Raw genomic sequence first — 23,168 nt, 5'->3', positions numbered from 1 at the left:
GGATGCCGCCCGACCATTTCAAGCTGTTGTGCGCGTTGTTTCCTATATAATATTTAAAGGGGTCGATCGAATATTTTGCATCACGGAAAAATATTCCAATCTCTCGAGTTATCTCGATAAGATAAGTAATTCCAACTACTTTCGTTCATTTAGCTCGATCTAGCGCGCGTCGTAATACTGGTTAGGTGTTGACGTGTCATTACGTTGGAGCAACGATTACGTCGCTCAACTGTCCCTACAACAGATAATCGTCATTTGTCAAGATAAGTAAGTAGTTGCGGTATGTCGTGTAATAGGGAGGATAAGCAGCATCTTGTTCCCCTTTCCTTATTGTGATTAGAGCAGCAGGGGTATCGGTGTTAAATGGATAGCAGGAGATACACCTGAAATCGATGATAATAAGTTGGAGAGGAATGTTTTTCCTTTCTCTCTTTTTTTCGTTCCTTAATTAAGTCGATCCGTTCTCTCGATGACTTTTTAAAACCCGCCCCTGCTTTGTTCCGCGGGGAACAAAGAAGAGATTATAAGATTCTGAGGAAGCATTATGTACTTCTCGCTCGGTGAATATTCGAATGTTAATACAAAAGCTGGAAAATAATTGGAGAATTCTTTTCCCTTCTTTTTTTTTTACGATGCTATTCCGCACACAAAGTCGGAGAGGGTATTTCTCGCGACTTATAGCGACTCGGCCGAGCGTGTTTGCACTCTGAGAGGAGGAGAACCGGACTGGTTCCGTGATTTTACTGGCCAACAAAAATGACAAATCTCTCTGGTTGAAAGAAGAAGAAAAGAGAAACGACGATCCGCCGATCCTTTGTGACTCGAGAAAGGATTGTCGCTCGGAAAAAATTGAAAGGGATGTCGCAAGATAGCTCGACCGACAATTTTGTTCAACCCGCCATTCCCAAATCCATTATTAATTAAATTGGAACGGTTGTTCTGGACGAGAGACACGAAATTTCTGGCTTCGAACACCGGGATCGGATACAGCCCGATATCAGAAATGGGAACATTCCTAATTGGGAATGCGTGGAAATTGGAAAGTCTTGGTTGAAACGAGTTTCGAACGGGTTCTGCTAGAGTTTCGGCCGAAATTTCTCCCCGTGCGAGATGTGAGATTTGCCGAGCGCCTGCTCCAAACTTTGGAACGCGTGGCGAATTTCCCGTCGCGATCGCACGTTGACAAAATTATCCGCATATTTGAAAATTACTCCTTGTTATAGAATCCTTCTTTTTCCTTTTCTTTTTACCTCGAAAACAAATAAATTTGAAAGTTCGTGCAAGAAACTTGAGTGATCGGTGAGCGATCTTAAAAATTATGGGGGAAAAAAGAAAAAAATTTAATCGAAAAATTGGCCGGACAAAATCGCAAATTTGATTTCCTCCCGCGGGAGCGAAATTTGGATGGAAAAGAATTTTAACCATTTCTACGCTTAATTTCCTCGACGAGTTCTCTCCTCCCGCTTGATCAATTGTACACCCTTGACCAAGGTCTGGCGGGAAGATTGGATGGATGCTTGTTCTCGAGAAAAAGAGATGACCGCGCCATTTCTGTTTGCAGGACTGTTCGAGACGGACGGCGTGTTGATTCCCGGCACGATGTGCGACCTCGAGTTTGTCAGCTCGCAATCAAAACGGCAATACGGCCGCTTCTACTCGCCACGGTACCCGTCCTCCTACCCAAAGAACATCCGGTGCTCGTACCTCTTCCGGGCAAGGTAACTACTGCTCCGACCCACTATCGGCCCTGCTGCAAACTGATCCCGACGTAATCCACATATAATGCGTCTTGAGGCCAATCTCCACTCCCGCCATATATCTAATGCCCCCGCGCATTTACCTAACTGTTCCTATCTGTAATCGAGATGCTAGTTAATTAACACCTGATCCGAACCTATCCTCTATCGACGCTTCGTCCGCTGATTGATTAATTCGGCCTCGTTAATGTTAATCATCGCTCTTGTTGTTGTTGTTAGTTAAAGAAAAATGGGAAAATCGTAAAAGAATCGTGCGATGATCGTGGAGAGTTATGTACGAGGCGTTCGTTGCCGGTATTCCTTCTTTTCTCGGAGAATCCTCGGGCACCGCAGGGAGGGAACGCGTTCACGAAATTCCAACGAGCGTGGAACGTTCCCTCTCTCTTTGAAATCGTGTAAACGGCAAGGAAAATAAGTGTCCACGTGGCGGTTAACGTGGATATGCATCACGTACGCGCTTGAGTGCACTTCAGGAGCGGCGATAAATTCGGCGATAAACTCGATCATCCGGCGGATTCTATATCTCACGGCGGATTCAAAATTCCAATATTATCTCAAAGATGATCGAAGCTGTGGAATGTAATTATTTTGGATTCTCGAAATTACTTGATTGCGTTAAATTTCTTTCTTTCTTTTTTTTTTTTTACACGAAATGAATACGCGATATTCGTTGCTTAAGATTGATTTCTCGTCGCTTTCTTATACACCTCTCGAGAGGCCTTTCTTCAAAATTGTTGGGATCGGAGTCATTTGTCGCGGAGAGAACGATTTTTAATAACAGAAATATTCACGGGACATTCTTTGTAACAGAAAAGTGAATATTCTCTCGAAAAATAATTATTTTGTAACTTTTCTCGTTTTTCATCTTCGCTCCTCGTTGCGTTTCGTGCCTGAAAGTTTACACCACGGTTACGTGTCGCGGTTATTTTCCGTAAAGGGTGGACAGGATGAAAAGAAGTGTCAGAAACATTGGAGAATATTCTGGCTGAATATTCTTGAACGCGGATCTATGTGAAATATGACTCGGCTATGGTTGAAGACGTGTGTGCGACACTCGCCGATTGCCTCGTTCGAGAAACAACATACGAACGCTTGAAGTTTTGTTTTCCAATTGGTTAAATGCCATGCTGTTGAAGATTCTAAAGTGTAGGAATAAAGGGATTTTTTTTTAATAACGACAATTATTATTGGAATTTAGAACTTGGCAAGTTTGAAAGTTTTCAAAATTTTCGAAAGTGTCTATCGATTCTTCGAGAGAGAGAGAGAGAGAAAAACTTCCAAAAATAGACTTTGAATATTTTCATTTTTTCAAAAAAAGTTTTGAAATCAATCTCGGCAAAGTTAAAGTTTTACAAGTGCAATTTTTCTGTTTTCAACAGTGGTAGAAAATAATTAGATTTCTTCTCGGCTCTCCCCTCCTCAGACCCTTTTTCTTTAATTCGATTGTATTCTATTAAGTTTGTCGGATACAGGTTTCCAAAAGCAATTATTTGTTTCCCGAAGAAAGAAAGTTTTTCTCCAACATTTCATTTTACGCGAAAATTTCGTTATCTCTCGTTATTTTCTTTTCATTTATATCAATCTCAAAACTCGGTTTTATTTATCAACTCTCTGCATTTTCCTCCTCACTCCTAATCCCTCGTTTAATCGAATTATCGAATTCGATCCGACAAACATTTAAAAATGTTTGCCCCTGAGAGAAACGTTTGATCTGATTACAGGTTAAAGGAGAGGATACGTTTATTTTTCGAAGAAATTTCTTTACAAAAGGGAGACTTGAGGTAAGGCAACTTTCTTATATTTATTTCACACTTTTTACCCTCGTTCATTCGTATAGATATAGATCCAATGATATATTTTAACGAAAAAAAAAAAAAAAAAAAAGGAGAGAAAAGAAAAAGAACCGATTATATTTAATATCATCGCGTTATTTTATTCCTTCGATAAACGAGTCAAGTAACTCGATTATAACTGAGATTATTCGCGATGGCGAAACGCAGTGCGAATTCAATTTGAAATTTCAGAAACGTGCAACGCTTGCGTAGCTGGCAAACCAAATAGTAAGGCAGATAGAATTTAATAATACTAATTTTATGAATGTAAAATTTCGACTCGTAATTTTGTTTCCGCGCATTTGATTATGTTTTATTTAAAACTTTCTCGCATAATCATCATTTTTTTGTTCCGAAATTATTACACCGAATCTCTCTCAACACCGAGAAAGAAGAAAAAGAAAATATAAAAATTAAACGCAGGAAGGAAAATAATAATATTCAAAATATCTATTGAAATTTAGAAACTAAATGTTATTTATATTATATAATTCGTAAAAAATTATACATATTCAGAAAGAAGCAAGGAAAATAGTATACATTTGTAACGATATTTCTGCTTTCGTAAACGTTTTTCAACCTACCTAACCTCCTCGTTTTATCCATCTTCGTGGATATGGATCCACAGATATTTTTCGAAACGATACTTTTCTCTCGAATCGCATCACGCATTTATTTATTCTCCATTTTCGAACAATTAACAAACCGGTCTCTCCAAGTTAAGTTAAAAAACGAATCGTCTCATCTCTGTCCGCCATCGCCAATTTCCCTTCCTACGTATAATAGTTTGAACAGGGTTTGTAAAAGCGAGAATGGCCGTCGGAATCGTACGAGCAACTTTGCCGCGTGTTATTGGACGAAGAAAATCGCTTTTGGGGTTTCGAAGTTTCGAAGATGTGTGGATGGAAAGGGAAAGGGATAGCGAGCAAGAAGAGGAAGTATGGACGAGAGAGAGAGGAGGGATTAAAGTCGTGAATTGGCCAAGTGCGAGGTCGAACTCGCGTTAACTGTTAAACCTTGCTGTGTGTATCTGCTCGAGCTGAATCGATGATTCATAACCACGAGAGAAAACTGAACTGTGCAAATGCGATCGAAAGACACGTTTAACAAAATTCGAATTCGTGCGAAGATACGGAGAATCGATCCTCGTGTTATTTCTTCGAAATTAATTCATCGATTCGATGGCTCGAAAAATGAAAATTTCTGGAGTTCGAATTAGAATTTACTTTACTTGTTCTCTGCTCGTTAGAAAATTTTTTGAAGAAAAGGAGAAATCTTGTCTACGTGCGATAGGTTATTCACTTTCGATTCTTCTTTCCCTCTTTTCTTTTTTCTTTTCGGAAAAATTACAAAAGTTTACCGACGATGAATTTCCGGGCGGACAAAATGGATGTATTTCAATTTTTCCCGAATAATTCGACGAATGTTTACGAAATTACTATTACAGGTCGAATGTCAAAACTTTACTTTCCCCAAAACCGTGAAATCACATTTCCGATAATCCCGATTTTACACGGTTGATTCCCGCTTTATTATGCCGATGTACGCGATACGAATTCTCGATCGAACGGAATAATTCAAACGGAAAGATGGAAAGGGGACAGATCTTCAACGATTTAATTTAACACGAAGTGTAATAATAATAATAATAATAATAATAACATTCACCGAAAAAACATTCCGTTGCCGCTCGTTTTAAAAATCTGATGAATTTTAAAACGGCTGTCCGCGAGAGCGAGAGAGAGAAAGAACCGCACTCCTCTGCGTCACTCGACTGTGCTTCCACCACGCGTTGCTAATTGTGAATTACGACGCCTGTCGTTTATTAACGTTTACGAGTTAACGAGGCGCGATAACGGCCGAGGCGCAAGAATCGGCCAACGTTCCGCCCAAACTTTTCTATTTAAAAGTTTCGCAACATTGTATCCTGGTATTCGTAGCTCGACGCTATGTCAAACTTCGTAACTTGGAGGGGGAGGGAGACTCCAGGCGGATTAAACACGCAATGGAGAGATTTGCGTGCGCGCGCGATAAATTTCCCTTGGATTTCAATATTTTTTCTCTCCTTCGTTCGATCGTTCGTTCGAACTTTAATAGGATCTGGACAAGGCACCACGATGCGCACGCAGCGTCGCAGATCACCGAGGCGTTACGGAGTGGTGGCCAGCTCCACTATCCCAATTATTCTTCCGAAGCCTAATCTTTGTGAATAATTCAAATAGAACCGTTTTGTTTTCATTACGTGTCTCATTATATTTCGTATAGGATTCAAAGATAGAGGAAATATTTTCGAGCGGGACTCGCCTTGTCGACGCGATTGAGAAAATTGATGATGAGAAAATTTGTTTTATGAAGAAGAAACGATCGAGCGTAATAATAATAATAAAAAAGAAAAAAAGATCGATGAACATTTCGAATAATTGAAATTGAGAGGTAAAGATAGGTAAAGAGACGTGTTCGGTCAGAATCTCGTTTTTTTTCCCCTCGATAAGCAGATTTTCACTCCCTCCGTGTATTTGCATATCGAATCGAGGGACTACGAAATAATTCGTCGTGTAAATCCGCATCAGAGAGATGTGCTTTGTTGCAGAAACGTGACGTCTAACGTTGTAAGGCAACATTGCATCTTTATCGATCGATAATATCGAGCCCGTTCATTCTTCCAAAGAAGCTTATTGAGAATTCTCGCGGGAGAAAATGATTTTAAAATTGTTCGTTAATTTTAATGCATCACGATCGCGTGACGATTTGCGAGCCGATAGAGAAAAGAACGATCGAGCGGTTGAATAAAAAAAAAAAAAAAAAAAAAAATCCACCCAACGTTCATCGACGCCCTATTTCTTTCCTAAGGGGATTTAAAAGTAGCGGGGAAAAAAAAAAAAAGAAAAAAAGAGATGTAAAGAATTTAAACACGGTGCTTGAACCATTACTCGTTATTAACCTTGCCACAATAGGCAGTTGAAGCAACGGAAAGCAACGGAACAGCTCTTCAAGCGGGAACATTCTTCTCCTCTTTTTTTTTCTTTTTCTTCTTCTTTTTTTAAATCCTGTAGCACCGACTACACCTTACTCCTAAATCCTTTGAGCGTGGCACGGACCATGATTCTACTTAACCCACATAAACTTCCTCTCTGCTCCGAAGACTTAGAGCTGGAAATGGCGATGGTGGTGGGGATTCGACTTGGGAAACGAGAGGTGCTCGGTAGAGACTTGCAGCTGTACCGTGCAGGAGTTAATCCTTGATAAATCCTCGAATTTCGCCCTAATTCAGTATTGAGCCACCTTAATTTCATTTTGTCATTGACCTCTGAGCTTTTTGAATCCTCCGATTCGAATCATACTTTCCTTTCGTTGTATCCCTGGTAAGGAAGCATTATTTCATAACGATAAGAAAACGGATATATATATATATATATATTATTTTTAAACAAACATCTTTCTAATATAATAATATATATAATATATATTTACTCGTACATTTAATAAAATAGATAATCGTATATATCTAATTGGAGAAAATTGAAGCGAGTCATACACACACCCATGAATATTACGAGTGAAATTTATATATTCCTTGTCTAGTTCTCCGTTCGACCGCCAGGGCTCGTAATTATACTTTCCTTTTGTATAGTCCTGGTAAGGAAATATTATTTCATAACGATAAGAAAACGGATATATATGTATTATTTTTCTTAAAGCAAACTTTGTACATCATTTATCTTCTATAATAATATACATAATGTATATTTACTCGTACATTTAATAAAATAGATAGGCATATATATCTAATTGGAGAATATTACGAGTTGAATTTATATATTCGCTGTCTAGTTCTCCGTTCGACCGCCAGGGTTCGTGAATCGCAACAAGTGCCCGATTGATGATGGGTCTGCGCGAAAAGCTTTTAACTTTTCTTGTCCACCTGCTTTCCAAAACTTTCTTCCAATCCAAATGCGCCTGATTCGTTCCACGGTTTAAACGGTAGAAAAGGTAGAAAATTTCCATAATTTCACGGAATTATACAAACTTTTGTCGCGATAAATTTTAAAAAAACTGCAATTATCAAAATTCACTTCTGCACGATTTTATTCCCTGTAGGATATTCCACGATTACGAAGAGATTAATTGTTTTCGAATTCTCCTCTCCCTCGGGAAGTTGTTGAAACGTTTTCCCCTTTTTCGCTTATATTCTCGAACGCGTTGATACATTCACGACCGATCCAAGCTTACAAAAACCGTGTAATTACGGTAGGAGAAAATTTGTGACTCTCAAATATTAGCTCGCGACGAGGCGCGTATTTTTTCCATACTGTTTCGCGACCGTCCTAATACTCCCACGTTTACGAGGTTTCATACCGCTCGGAATAAACATTGGCCAATAAATGATAATTGATTTCGCCTCGCGTTGAATCGATTAACCTCCGCCCCGTTTTTTTGCCGGAACAACTGCATTATTTGCTTTCCCCGCGCGGGTATCCAGTTTTCGCGCAATTTTAACATCACTTCTATTGAACCAACTGGCAACGACGTTGCATCGTGTTTTTTTTCTAAACAATGCCTATATTTCCCCTCGATAATTGTTAAATTCTCATATTCTTTTATCCTAGCAACTCCCCATTCTCTACGTATCGTTCCTTCTTTTCGTGAGAATAAATCAACAGTGATTATTAACCAACTATCCGTGTAATCAAGATTTTGGTTTAAAAGTCGAGCGATCCGTTTCCAACCAACTTAACAAAATGGAGAAAGGAAACGTTGTGCGTTCCAGATATTATCAATTAATCTCGATAACGTTTATCTTTTTTTTTCTTTTTTTTTAAGGTCGCGGGATAAAAGCGTGGTAAAAGTGTGGAAGAGCCTCGAGAAATGTTTCGATATATCAAGCGTTAAGCCGCACTGTCAGACGCACTCGGATATTATCCTGGAATGGAGCTGATGGATATTAGGAGGCTCCTTCTCCGTCAACCACTTGATACCACCCATAATATCCGAACGCTTGTGAGAAATATACACACATAGGGGATACGTAATCGCACCTTTTATCGACGTTGCAACATTTCGTTACGTTTTTCGAAGAAACGAATGGATCGATAGGAATAAATCAGAGCAGTCTCATCCTTTCTTCCTTCTTTTCTTTTCTTTTCTTTTCTTTCTTCTTTTTCTTCCTTTTTCTCGTCCCTTTTTCCTTTCCCGCCCGACCTCGTCATTACGATCGTCCTCATCATTTTCTTAATTTAGAGCTTGCCTTCCCTTTCTCGAAAATTTCCGCCTTCTTCCACGCGAGCCTCGATGCGTACACGGTTAAAAAGTCGGCATCCGTGCAATTTTAACGCGGCTGATGGCGTTAGAGATACCCGGTCACCAAGTATGCCCGTATTTCTTTGCTACGTGTATGCATATGTACACCAAGATTGTGCACCGCCGTTGAATATTATCGACGTAAATAAAAAATCTCTGGGATCTTCGTGCTAGTTTTTGTCAATCCTTTTTACTTTTTTTGAATCCGTTTTTTCGTATCCTCGAATGGAAGAATTTATTAAGAAATAAATAATATTTCTTCCGAACGAATATCTTTTGATTATATTCGATTTTTAGGAACAATTTTCGATAACAATAAACAAAATTATTTAATTATCGTTATTGTTCAAAAGATAAACGAATAAATGGATTTTCGATAAGGAAAAATCTCCCTCCTTTCCCTCCTCGTTAAAATAATCACCGTATCGAGCAAAACGAGAGGATTCGTTTAAATTTGACACTTGTTAATATCTCTTGTTAACAAACGGGAAAATTTTCGACATTGTAATTAAGATTAAAGTTACAAGCAGCAAAGATTAAAACAACACTTTGAATTTTGAAACACCGTGCACCCCAGATCTGTTGAATTAACATTTTATTCGATTAACATAAATTAACATAACGCAGCGTAAGCTCTGAACGACAACCATCTACAACGTAGATTCTGAAACGGAGTATATCTAATAGACTTGGAAAATCTCTTTGACATCGTGTCGCTTAATGAATTAATCCTCAAAAATCCTCGTCAACGTTTCTCGATCCCACTGATGTTACAATTATTATTATTAGTCATCGAGTGACGGAAACTCATCCAAAAACTTTAAATTGTTTCATCAAAATTCATATTCGTATAATCGCAAGCAAGAGAAAGACAAACTTTCTTTTCTTGATATATCACTTTAAACAAGTGCCGCACCGTCGGCGAAATTTATCCATTCGTCCTTGGCTCACTTTCCAAGATCTTCTTAATGAGATCTTATCGCTGTACGTGTACAACAAGTTGGATGAAATTTTGCCCGTGTCTGAAGAATTACTCGAGAAAAAAAAAAAAAAGCTAGATCGACGACAATCGATGCGAAAAAACTTTTTCACTTCTCCTGTCGCAATTACATTCGTATTTACTTAACCTTAACTCGGATAGAAAGAGAGAATTTGGAACGAAAACGTTCTCCGATCTAACGATTCCTCGAACGACAATCCTTCTTCCCAAGCGTAATTGCTTAACCCGTGCATGTAATAGTAAGGTCATGCCTCAGCCATCATCGATCAACCCCTTAAAATCGATCGAATCCGCTTCGAGGATTCAACTCGATTACCGACCGAGCTGTAATTCTCTTCCATTCGATTAGACAAAGTAGTTCGCGTGTACCTATAAAGGTCGAATCGTCGACTATTGATGGAACTCTCTCTCTCTCTCTCTTTCTCTTCCATATTTCTTTCTCCTTCCTAGCTTCCGTCACGTTTCTCCAGCTGCCTACGCCAGCGCAGCGTTACGCCCGCTTGTGTCCTCGCAGTTTCGCTCTTTAACTCTTCTCTTCTCTTCCCCTACGTGTACAAAAAACCGACTCTCTCCGTCGCGTGATCCACGCCACACCATTCGGGCACGCTCAGCCACCTTTTTCTCTTTTCTTTTCTTTTCTTCTCTCTCTCTCTCTCTCTTTTTTCGCGAAATCTTGCAACGAGGCGAGTCAACTCGAAGGTAAATTATCTCACCTCCGCCGAGAGGCAGACCTTGAGGAACGAAGAGTACCGCGAGTATTTCAAGGAGGGAGAATCGACTCGGGGAGTTTCTTCTTAAGTTGCGCGCCGACATCGCGATAAATTAAGAGGATTCTTTTTTTTTTTTTTGTGAGCGTTTCAATTCTCAAGGAGCAAATGGTAACACTCAACTGTTCGTACAGTGGTAGAGTATTTATTAGGTAAGGTTTACGGATCTGAAAACTTTGGTAAGATTTTTTTTATTATTCTTCTTGTTCTTCTTCTTCGTTTATTCTGTTTTTCTTGGAGAATGTTTTTAAATTTTCTCTCGTTTTTTTTTTTTTTTTTTAAGATTCAAGCAATAAAAACTGTAAATACGAAAGAAGGCTTCTTTCATTTTTGACGAGGAAAATTCAGGTCACAAAGGGTTAACGATCCTTCCGTTCCTCGATACGAGAGACTTCCAACTTTATTGACCTATACTTTTCTGCACGGTTGTTGTTTTTTTCTTTTTTCTTTTTTTTTTTTTTTTTTACGTTGCTGAGAAACTTCAGTTTATTACGTTTATTTCTTAATAAAAGTAACGAGTTAAAACGTAATTTGATCACGGGGGGGGGTTTACTTTATAAAAAAAAAACGGGTAGAATTTAAAAAAAATGGTGAACCAGTGAAACCGTATCTCGAAATTAAAAACCTGCTGTTCCCCCTGAACCGAAGAGTTATTTTCATAGGTTTCAAAAATGAATTTACATATATTGCGGATAAAGGGGAAATTTCGATCAATTTACAAAAAGAAAAAAGAAGATAGAAACAAATACAACTTATCATCCCGAAGAAAATTCGCACGACTATCTCGAATTGTTCGAGAAACTCGTCGCGTATTATTACGTAAGGCAGGCGTCGAGGGTAGGAATCTCTCAACTTCCGGTTCGCTTATTCCGCGGCGGAGAGGGAAACATAGCTATAAGTTGTCGTTAACGAAAGGTATCCTGTTACAGTTGCCTGAATAGAGCGGATTTAATCAGAGTGCACGACGGTACGGATTCAGGGGCGGCCACAATAGCTATGCTGTGCAACCAAGGAGCGGAAGTGGAAGTGCTCAGCACAGGGTCGGACCTGTACGTCGAGTTCGTCGCTAATTCCGAATGGCCGGGCCAGGGTTTCAAGGCGATGTTCCAATTCCAGCCATTCGACGAGCCAGCACCGCATCCTGGTGGGTAACCAACCACGCCGGTTCCTCGTGAAAAATCCGTGAAACTCCCCTCTCCCCACGCCCCATTGCTCGAGAACGAAATCTCAAGGAGGCATTTCGAAAATACAATCGCGGTCACCGATCCTCTCAACCAGAAATCATTCATCATTTTTCATCCCTCGACTTCATCCCTCGGGGTTTAATCGAGCATCGGTTTACTCGCGTTTAAACTCCCGATCGTGTCCTCCACCTGTCGTCCAGGTGGATTATTCGAGAAAGTTTCTCCAAAGTAATATCAAGTATGTTTGCGGTTTGATAAATGGTTAGAGTGATAAATAGTGGCAACTTCCTCTCTCGTCGATCAACGAAAGAATATAGCTATTTTGAGTTGTGTTAAGTTGCACGAGTACTTTGTTATTCCATTTTGTTCTTTAAATTTCTTTCCAATAATTTACGATTTATATTTTCTGGTTTTCGTAATTTTTAAATGAGCGTTCTTCCTCCTGAAAAAGGTAAATTAAACAATTGGCTTTATACGCTCTGCACGCTCTGTTGTCGGTAGCGTAGATTCCCAAGTTCGACGTAAGAGTCGCTGAGAACGCGAAGCTTCGAAAAGCTCCCTCTAGGCAGAGCTCGCGCGAAGCTTTCCAAGTTTGCGAATGCGTTGTCGGTAAAACAGAACTCGAAGCTTTCCAACACACCGTAAAACCGTAGCAGCTTCGGATCGATCCCTTCGGTTTTTCCACTTATCCACGCGATCGTTGTCACCCCTTTGGATAATTTCCATAAGCTAAACGAAACGAGTCGTTGTACCAACGAAGCACTACTCCTTGCACGAACGTGTTATCACCCGCCACGGCACGAATTTGCATTAATTCGTTATTATCGCGGACGATAACATTCGTATCCCTTGTTGATTCAGCCTCCTTAAGCGTTTCTGGCCGTGTTAATTAAATTGATTAACGACTTCTCAACATCGATGCCACTCTCTCTCTCTCTTTCTCTCCTTCTTTCTTTTGTTCTCAACAGAGAGTAACTTTGTTGGAAAACGGATGTTTCTTGTCTCATAAAAATAACGAGGAACGAAAAAAGGACGCTCGAACGAAATTGGCGATAGAAGTAAAGATGATCCGCGTGGTTGATTATTTATGAGGTAATAAATCACGAATGGGGACCGTTTGCTAAGGTAGATTGGCCATGTTCCATTCGCATACGCGACTCCCAACTGTAATTAACGGCACTGTATATTCCGAGGATAATTACAATAATGTATTTCAGAGCCGGACAAGGTCGTCCCAGGGGCCGTTACCGGTAACCCCAAGTACTCGGTCATCGGACCGGCTGTCAGCGCTACCAGTAAGTATATCACTCTCTGTCCTCGATTTATTATGCCTCTCAATCGATAATTTTACGTCTATTCCATTATCGCTCTATCATCTTTTTCTTGCGAGTGATTGTATACTCTGACCCTCGCGATCGAGGGAATACGGCAGAGAAGAGAAACATTTCCAAAAATTAATTTTTCTGGAAAATTTGCACATTTATTTTTATTTGTACTTGCTCATACATGGCGAATCATTTGATGTAAATCGTTGAGAGGAATTAATTATTTTTTTGATAAGTTACGTTGACGTAGACGCTATATATGTATAATAGTAAATTTTACTTTGGGAATTTGAAGGAATAAATTGTACTTTATTGCATTCCTTTAATACGTTACATTTTTACTTGTGCACTTGATCGTTGCTGTTGAAAGGTAAGTGCGATATAAATATAGATCGTGTTACTTATCGTCATAAGTTAGCTATAGATGGTGTAATAGATAAATTGGAAACTTTATTTTAGTTAATGTAATTCTTGCGTCCTTAAAACTACATGGTCTTTGAATTCAAAGTTGCTTTATATCTTTCGCCATCTGTGTGTTAGATACCGAAAGTTTTAATAGTGGAAATCTAGAAAGCAGTTCAGCAGAAAATCAGCTATCACCGAGAGAAATGTGTCTTGTAAAGTTAAATGATCCAGAACATTCCACCGATCCAAAATTTCTCTCGCTCGTTGAATAGCGATACAATTAAATCGAAAATATCTATAACGATTATATGAATCGTTAGTGCCCTCTCGAATCCATATTTTCGTACGAAAATTCAAAATTCGAACCTATAATCATTCCTAATGTAATTAAATCAATTAATCAATAAATAAATAAAAACGAAAGGAAGTGCCAATTAAATTATCTAATTTCAAGATATTCGATACGTTCGAAAATATTAATTTACATCATTCTCGAATCGAATGACGAACAGTATCTCGTACAATTCAACGTGATTTAATTCATTACCCGAAATCAAATATGGAAAAGAATCGAAACGATCCACGTAAAAAAAAAAAAAAAGAATTCCTTTTCGTTCTTAATAAGAACAGAGGCTTTCACGACGATGTATCCTACTGTCGTTGGCTGTCGAATTATTTTCATGTCTCGAACAATACGATCGATACGATTCGATATGAATTCCTCTACCAAAGTCGTTCGAATGTATAACTTCGCTAGGCGAGTTGCATAAACTTTGCGAGCGAGATACTTTCAGAGTCATCAGCCGCGCGTCCTGAAAGCTCGAAGAAGGACGAACTTTATATCTTTTTCATGAGAACTAGCTCCCCCGGCTTATGAGCCCAAGCACTAAACTAAATTATTCGGTTGACAAGTACAAGGTGATCCGGCCTTTGTACACGGGTTCCCCCTCACTTTGACGTTTTCGCATCGATATTCGCGCATACCGGCCGATATTTCCTTTCTAGGCGGGCGTCACAGTTCGATGCTTGTTTTGTCTCGTTTCCTCGAGCGAACGAAAGATAAAGAAAAGCGGGACGATCTAGGAATATTTTCAAACGCTCCTTCGTTGAATTTTTCGAAAATATGCGTAACGGCGTTAAAATTAAAAATTTCGAATAATAAGTAATACTAATAACAAGTAATTACTCGTTAAAACATTGAAAAAAACATTTACTCCGTATGCCGTATTACAATTATTTTCGATATTATATTACCACCATCTTGAACAACTTTCTAACCTTATTAAATTTTGCCCATCACTGCAACCACAAAATCATCACTACTACTTCCTACAAACCGAATTTCTAACTTACCGATCTCAATTCTCAACCACGCATTCCCATCTCTGCCCGATTGAATTTTAATTTCGATTCGACGATTCTTAATCGATGTCGTAACTTGGAAATATCCGCTCGCATTCCATACATCGTATCGTATCGGAATGGCCGACGATTATCAAACTTGGCCCGCCCTTTAATTGATCTCGATTAATCCAGGCGGGCAAATAATTCCAATATTCGGTTTGGGCTTAACTTTAATCTCAATTTCTATACCCCCTCCCTTGTCCCAAAGGATAGCATCGGTGTTTATACTACTGCAAATCTATCCGTCCGCGATACGAGGGGGATACAGCGCAAAGTCTCTCGGTCGGTAGTAGCGGTAACACCTTTATCAGTGCAACAGTATCCGCGCTAGGGACTTTAGATCGGAACAAGTTTCGCCTACCTATGGGAGACCCGCGTTCCCATAAACCGCCCTTCTTACCGACGACCCCCTTTCCAACCCTCCTCCAACGATACTTAGGTTTAAACCGTAAAACAAGATACGTGATACGTATCCTCTTATGCATCTACTTTCGTATGCTGTACACCGTGCGGTAAGTGCTCTAAATTATCCGACCACCTGCAACCCAGCTGGATGCAGGTGGAAGAACGAGTAGACCGATGAATTTTCTCTCTTCCTCCCTTCTTCCTTTCTCTCTCCTCCCTTCTCTCGATGAAAATTTGTATCGTATCGCGGAAAGGGAGAATCGGGAGAGAGTAGCAATCGTCGGAACGGAACGTGTGTTGAGCAGTTAGGTTAGGTTAGGTTAGCTTAGGTTACGTTCTCCTTGAATTTTGTTTTTTAACTTTGTGTTCTCGCGTATGATCTGGTTGACGAGAAATATCCCATGATTCGTACGACGAAATTGGAAGAAATCGTAGATATGAAAGATCAGCGAGGTCTTGAATTTCTCCTTTGCCTTTTCTTCCGTTTCTGTTATGGCGCACGATCGTTTCGAAAGGGTTTCGGGAGGCAAACTTGGAAGCATTTTATAAATTGAAAAGGGATGTTTGAGAAATATCGGTCCCCTTTCATTTTTCTTCCTTTCTTTCTTTTTTCGTTAAAACTATCGCGTATAGGATAGATCGGAATTCGATCGACATTTATAATTCTCCTTTCTCGAAACGTGTTCTGTATATTGTTACAAGATGAGAGAAACGTGTGAAACTCATTCGTGAAAATTTTTGTACAACGATTCGAGAATATGGCGGATTATAATGGCGAGAGTCGGTTTCCTGCGCGAATTTTCATATTTTTCTTAAAAATCCTCTCTAATAAAACAATAAAAGAGAAATTAATTGAGGATATTCGAAGGATTGAACGATGAATTTCTTCGATATTGAACTATTCTTACATCCGGCAAGAAAGAAAGAAAAGTTTTCTTCGAATATTTTCGAAACGGACGGTTGAACGGAAGATGTAACAAGAGCTAGAAACGGGATACAGCCCAGCGGTGGAAAAGCGGGGCAAATTAGAATGTATAATAAGACGGAAGAATACGTTTAACGTTTAAAACTTACACTAATTAACATTTTGCTGGAAACTTTTTAATCCTTAAAAATTTCAACAAGAATTAAAAGAGATATATTTAAAAAAAAAGTATCTCAACTTTCCAAGTGTTGATTCGTCCCTATATTATCTCGATTCCGTGCATACGTACCTACATCTCGAATCTGAATTCGAGAAAGATAAATTCGCGACCGATGTCGCATCGATTTCCCCTCGTTCGCGCGCGCACGCAGTAAAAACTGCCACTACCACTGCCAACCACGAAACCGCGGAACAAAAATTGGAAACGCTTACCGCCTTGCTCGTCATAAATTTCCAATCGAATCTTCCCTCTCCCGCCTAATTCTTTCGATTGCCTTTTAACACCTCCCCTCCCTAAAGTAATTACCAACAAAATTAATTACGCCGATAAATAGACCAGGAGGAGGAAAGTTGTTCCATCCAGGAGGAAGCGAACGGGCAAGTTTTCCAATTTTCTCCCGCGAAACGAGAGGGGAGGGCATGGATCCGCATTCGCGACGAGGATATCATTGCGCATCTGGAGATCGGTTTACGGTTTTATATATATATATATAATATATATACGTATGTATATATACCTCCTCTGTTTTGCTCTGCCGTGTCGAGTGAAACGAATAAGCGATAAATAACCCGGTCCGTGGACGCCGGTAATGCTCCGCTAAACGTATATACGCATTACGCTGTCCCAGAAATAACGTATCTGGCAGATAATGCGGAACAGGAGACGGTAAATTCTGGTGACGTTTCACTCGAGAGGGGGAAAGAAAGGAGAGTAAGACGAAGGAGGAGGAATGATGGATCGAAATTTCGCAATTTTCCCGCCTCGGGTGTGACCTCTACCTCAATCCGGGACTGCATATGCTCCCGTAGGATGTCAACTTCCTCGACGGTGTAACTTTGTTTCCCGGGTTATTTTACGGCTAGCTTGGTATCGAGGAACCCGCTCGTTCCGCTTGATAAAAAGTTTCATTATTAGATGTGTACCCTCTCATATAAGTTTTCCCTGCGAAAGTGAAACTAATCAATGTGCATTTTTCATGAACATGCTCCCCACCTGGTGCACCCTACCTCCTACGGTTAAACGCCGGCAGATTGACAATTTGTCGAGCGAATATGTCGGAGTTTTTCCTCCTTTTTTCCTCCCGTGTACGATAACAGATATCTCTGTTGATTTAACCTCGTTTCGTCACGATCGAGGAGGGGAATGATCGTTAAAAAGTTCCTCGAGAACGCTCCCCGTTTTTCGCTCTCTGCGAATCGTACCCGTGCGAGGATATTTCGATGGAATCAAATTCTATTTTTAAGTTGCCACGTTCAAAAATACCCGCACGATTAGTTTGTTTTCTCCGCGCGGAGAGCCTTTCCTCTCAAAGTTCTTTCTATCGAACTAGGTATAAGTAGATACGCCCATTTCGCCGTCCAACACGGTGAATTTGATCGTATACAATACACGATATTCCCGCACAATAAACCGCGCGTCGGATGCAGAGTAATCCACTCGAAACGAAACGAGCACACCGTGATAAAGTGGGCGTTAAAGCGGCAACGGCTGCTAAAAAAATCGGTACAAGCAGCCTATTACGACACACTTGTCCGGCAAATGGCCTCCCGCCATTAAAATTCGCCCGCCTCTCCCTCTCCCTCCCTTCGAAATAAACTTCTTCTCGAACGAGAAGAAAAGTTACAGGTTATTATATTCATCCATTCTAACGGAGCCTCCGTTCCGTTATTTATTTCTCGTTCCCCGGATCGAATGAAACGACGACTACTATTATTACTTGTTGAAATAACTTGTTTCCTTGCGGCCGAAATGAAAGGGTAGTTTTTTGAGGGGAGGAAGAGGAAGCGAAAATTGAACGGCATCGAGTGGGGGAAAGGGGGGGCGGTATCCCGTTTCAGAAAGCGCACGGTTTCTGCCTGTGCGAACGGTGAACGGAGATAATAGTTTTTCCGACGGATTGATATTCAATGGAGAATTCGTGGAGAGCGAAAGGGGGAGGGGGGAAAAAGAGAAAAAGAGAGGAATAAACAGAGGAGGTTACGCGTTGATTCGTTGCTACGTACGTGTTGCACTATAACAAGTGGGGAGCAACTGTGTTGAAGTTTGTTATTAAAAAATTCGCGGTGTTGGCGGATTGTAACGTCGAAATATGTTTTTTCGAGAGGGGAATAAATATTCATTTTTTACCCTCCTCTGGAATATCGATTCGCAACGATTCTTTCATCTCGCGATCGAAATAAATTTCGATCGGCCGAAATGAATTTTCAAACTCCTTACTTTTATATTTCATGCCCCATTATTCGAAAATTATTCGAGAATACCGCAACGCGATGAAAATCCGCCCTTTCTTCCCGAAACGAAGCATCTCGACCAATCACGAGACTTCTGATTCGAATTGGACAACGATAACGATATTATAAATGGAAAGAATTTAGAGAAATAATCGGAAGGAGCTAACACCGTTTCCTGCAAATATTATTCTTGCCGCGGGAAAAATCGGGGTAGAAATGGAGAGAAATCGCGCGATACGACTCGGTTTTAAATCGATTTCTTAGGAGCGAGGGAAGATCGGAGGGGGTGGGGGGCTGAAACTGGCTGCTGACCGGTTGAAAACGTACAAGGTCCATCTCTTGCGCCTTTTGACCGGTTGACGCGAGGGAAAGAGTCGCGATTTCTCGCCGTCTCTTTTTCTCGGGAAGAGGGCGGAAGGGGGTGGAAGTCGGTGACCCCTTGGAAACCGTGGAAAATCTAATAGACCGCAAGCGAGGATGAGATATTGGGTGGAAGATCGGGTTCGACCGATGGCCCCGTACCAACGCGCCGCTACTTACACATCCAGGGTTCAACTTCATATCCGTGACGGAGTTTTTCCTCCTCCTTCTCTCTTTCGAGGAGTGGTCGTTGCCGATTTCACTTCGCTCGTATCCATCATGACGATTAAATTAGTAGAATCTCGGGATTCTCCCTCTTCCCTCCTCTGATCGATAAATCGTATACTCGGTCGTGATAACGCCGTTTGAATGTTTCCTCCCTCTCGTGGAGGAACGTTCGAGAAGCGAAATAAAGGAGAAGAGGAAAAAGAGAAGAAGAAATCCTCGTTCGATTCCTTTTCGTTCTGGAAGGAAACCTCGCATTATTGGAAAGCTCGTAGTTTTGTACGTTTCCTCCCCCTCCTTTTGCTCTCGATGGAAGGCGGTGACTAATGACGTTAAGGGCCCAACCTTCGACCTTAATTTGTGTGTGCCCCCGTAATTTCCTCACTCACCGTGTCTCTCTTATTTCTCTTATTGCCACATTCGTCTATATCTCGTTTATATTTTCGTTTATATATATATATATATTTCGATTAAATCTCGGACAAAAATTGTACCGTTCGTTAAACTAAAGCGAACGTCACTTTGGAAGGGGAGATTTTAAAAGCATTTCTCTCGCGTTTTTAAACCTCCTGTTAAACTCTCCTTATTATATACCTTTAAATATACAACGCACGAAAGAGACATATTTCTTTTCCTTTTATATATTGCATTTAAATTTTTATTCGAACGCAGTGGTGAACGATCATTGACTCGTTCCACTGGTAATCCACTTTTCCATCGTTTCGCTCGTAAAATCGTAGCTGTTTCGGTTGCGCGACAAATGCACAGTTCACAATTAATTGCTCCGGCGCATCGATCATTTATACGTATTGTGGCCGGAACGAGTGACACGCATCGTTTCTTCTACCGCGTCACGAACACGCGCTCCCGAAATCGGCACATTTTCCGCAAACTCATCCGTGATAATTCACCGCGTGAGCATCTCTCTCTCTCTCCCTCTTTTCACCGGCAAGTGACGAAGACAAACGATCCTTTCGATTCACCGAAACACACGCGAAAAAACATACGCGCGATCTTGCGCCACGCTCGACATCCCGCGCCGCGTTTTTACGCGCGCTTTCCGCTCTTTTGTGCGTGGCCATTGTTGCCTAGAAAAAAAAAGAAAAGAAAGAAAGAAAGAAAAGAAAAAGTAAAGCGACGAGAAACGATGAACAAAGTGAGGCAAGGAGATCGAGGAGAAGGAACGAGAATTGAATTCTTCGCGCGAACAAGTGTCGTTTCGGCACGAGTAGAAACCTCTTCGATTATTCCGACTGACACCCGACTCCTTTTTTGAATATTGCCGCGCTTTCCACGACGTGACGAGTGTACGTGTAAATGCTCGAGTATTTATATGTCAAAGGGATCGTTTCTCCTCGAGATCCTATCTGATCCGAAGAAGGTTTCGAAGGAAAAGATGGAGGAAGGACTGGAATATTCGCGAGATTAACGAGAGGGCGTCGAGCGATTATTAATCTTTATTTGGAGGCTAGGAGAGAATGAGCATATCGGCGGGCCGATAAAATCGTCCACGATGGCGTAGCCATTAGTCCACGCCAACTTTGGAAGGTACTTAATCCAGGTATTAGACTTAGCGTCAAGACGTGACGCGAAGTTTCTCCTATTTTACGCAGCAGCGTAATGCCACGCTGTGTTTCCCAAAGTTTCGACGCGAATACCGACGGAGCAGCAATTTATTTGAACGATGATCAAGTTTTGGGGGAAAAAGCAGGAATAAACGCCTCGCGATTTCTATCGTCGTTTCGTTAAAACCGATTGACGCATTCAGATCCCTAATACGCATAATAACGAATTTTTCGCGGTGTTTCTTTTTTGAAAAGAGCAGATCCTTTCCTTACTTGGCTTTATAAAGTCAATCAAGAGTCAAATCGGCGAAGAATCGGCAGAGAAGGAGGAGTGTTCAGATCCGATCGAATCGAATCTTTTTGTTACGAGCAAAGTTAGCAACGAGTGTATATAAAATTGCAAACGTGAATTGGCGAATTCGGGTGGAAGAAGCGGCGTTAAATCGATTGGCGGAAAGTTGGTGGAACCGGGCGGAAATAGAAATTAATGAAAGCCGGATCAGGAAACGGATAGGGAGGATATTACGTGTTGAGGATATGGACTTGCCAATTACAATCGTATCCGAGCAGCTATCACCCCCACGGGATGCGCAATCGCTGTCTGTTTCTATCTGACCGGAATATCTACCTTCGCGTGTATCTCCGCAACAGTATTTCCCAATCATCTCCAAATCCAATTCGACCCCCTTTCTCAACCGGCCCAACTTTCCCACCGCCCCTCTCTCCCGCGAGACAGGAACGTTGAAAAAAGAAGGAGCCACGTTTCGCCCGCCTTAATTTCCGAATTTCGATTACGATTTCGAAATTTAAGGCGGCGAAGGTTTAGGTTGGGAACCCCTGTGGCCACGATTATTCGCGTAAACACGCGCGTGCACCACGGGACAAAAGTATATTTGTGCTTTAGCAAGTCCACCCCCATCGTGCCTCCTATTTTCCGTCTGCTGCGCCGCACAGTCAGCCGACCACAAAATGTATCATCTCCTAGTTTGTACTCCCCGGGTTAAATTAGATTTTATTGGGACTGTTATCCATTCCACGTTACCCTCCGAAAGTACTTCCGGCCGAAGCAATCACGACTCCTCTCTCTCTCTCTTTCTCTCTCTTCTCCTCCTCGTTTCGCCCTCAACGGGGCAAAATTCGAATCCATTCCGACGAAACGGCGGATGCGGTCGATCGGTACCGTAGCACGTATCCCAACGGCTAATCATTCCTTCCTCCGAGCGAAAAAGGAAGAAAATCCCTCTGCCGTCTCTTTCATCCTCCCTTTGCCCAACTTTCTATTCCCCCAAAACTTGGTTTTCTCGGGCAATGTTAAGAGCGAAGAGGAGAAACATTGGTAGGAGGACGATCGCGATCGGGAATCGGGGAATCGAAGGGCGAAGATTCGAAAGAGTTGACTGCTTTGTTGGATGGCGAATTTTTCTTTCTATCCTTCTTTCCTTTTCTGAAGGGAACCGGGTGATTTTTACGGGGGGAGGAATATTTAGATTTCAATGTGGAGGCGAGCAATGTGAAAGAAGCAGTAAATATCGGGGGGTAAAAAAAGTTACGGGGAGGAGGAGTGGATAGTTTGCGCGAGGCAGCTTTAAGATCTTAAACTTGGTGGAATAACTGCAAGCTTGGTTAATGCGCCGCTATGTTTTTCCGTAACTAGTGGGAGAAGGAGAAGGAGGAGGAAAGAAAATAAGGCGAACGAGATTGCGAGAGAGCCGGCATGGAACGGCTTATTCGTGCCGCTAACTTTACCCGATACTATAGTCGCGACGTAGACAAACTGTCGCAACTTCCGCGAAATTGTCGAGTTCGAGCGACCTATCATCCTTCAAACTTGGCCCAGCGCGAGATCGCCGCTTCGTGTGCTGCACGTGTGCCGCACGCTTCTTTTCCTCGCGCTTTTCCCTCTGTGCACGATGTGTATATACGTATCGCGGCGTTGCGTCACCACTCGCTTCCCCCTCCCTTCGCCGAAACCTTGGCAAGTTCAACGACACGCCGAGTGTCGTGCATCGCGCTTGGCAATCTCTCAGCGATCGCGCTACGACCAACCGCTCGACCAACTTCCTCTCCCCTCCTCCTCCGATTAACGAAGCGCGTCGATTTTATCGACGCGCGAACACCAACGATATTCGCATCGAGTCGAGTCGGATGAAAGCAACGAAAAGTGCTCTCGATTGCGATGGTTCGCGCAATCGTGCGTGTAGAGCAGTATAAATATTCTAATACATCTTTTCTTTATCTTCATATTTGGTTAAAGCTTTATTGAAC

General features: G+C 41.3%; 1 protein-coding gene across 11 annotated transcripts in view; it reads left to right on the top strand.

Annotated features, from left to right (window-relative positions):
• The window catches only part of LOC107997420 (suppressor of lurcher protein 1), a 317,598-nt gene that overhangs the window by 137,887 nt on the left and 156,543 nt on the right, over nt 1–23,168 (top strand). For all 11 annotated transcript variants that reach the window (XM_017056003.3, XM_062086068.1, XM_062086067.1 and 8 more), the window contains 4 exons: nt 1,562–1,718; nt 3,479–3,538; nt 11,584–11,798; nt 13,056–13,133. In XM_017056003.3, coding sequence (XP_016911492.2) covers nt 1,562–1,718; nt 3,479–3,538; nt 11,584–11,798; nt 13,056–13,133 — 510 coding nt within the window. The remainder of the gene's footprint in view (nt 1–1,561; nt 1,719–3,478; nt 3,539–11,583; nt 11,799–13,055; nt 13,134–23,168) is intronic.

This window comes from Apis cerana, linkage group LG15 (assembly GCF_029169275.1).
Source record: "Apis cerana isolate GH-2021 linkage group LG15, AcerK_1.0, whole genome shotgun sequence".
NCBI classification, from domain to species: Eukaryota; Metazoa; Arthropoda; class Insecta; order Hymenoptera; family Apidae; genus Apis; species Apis cerana.
The sequence above is the reverse complement of the archived record's forward strand: the minus strand, read 5'-3'. Positions and strand labels throughout refer to the sequence as shown.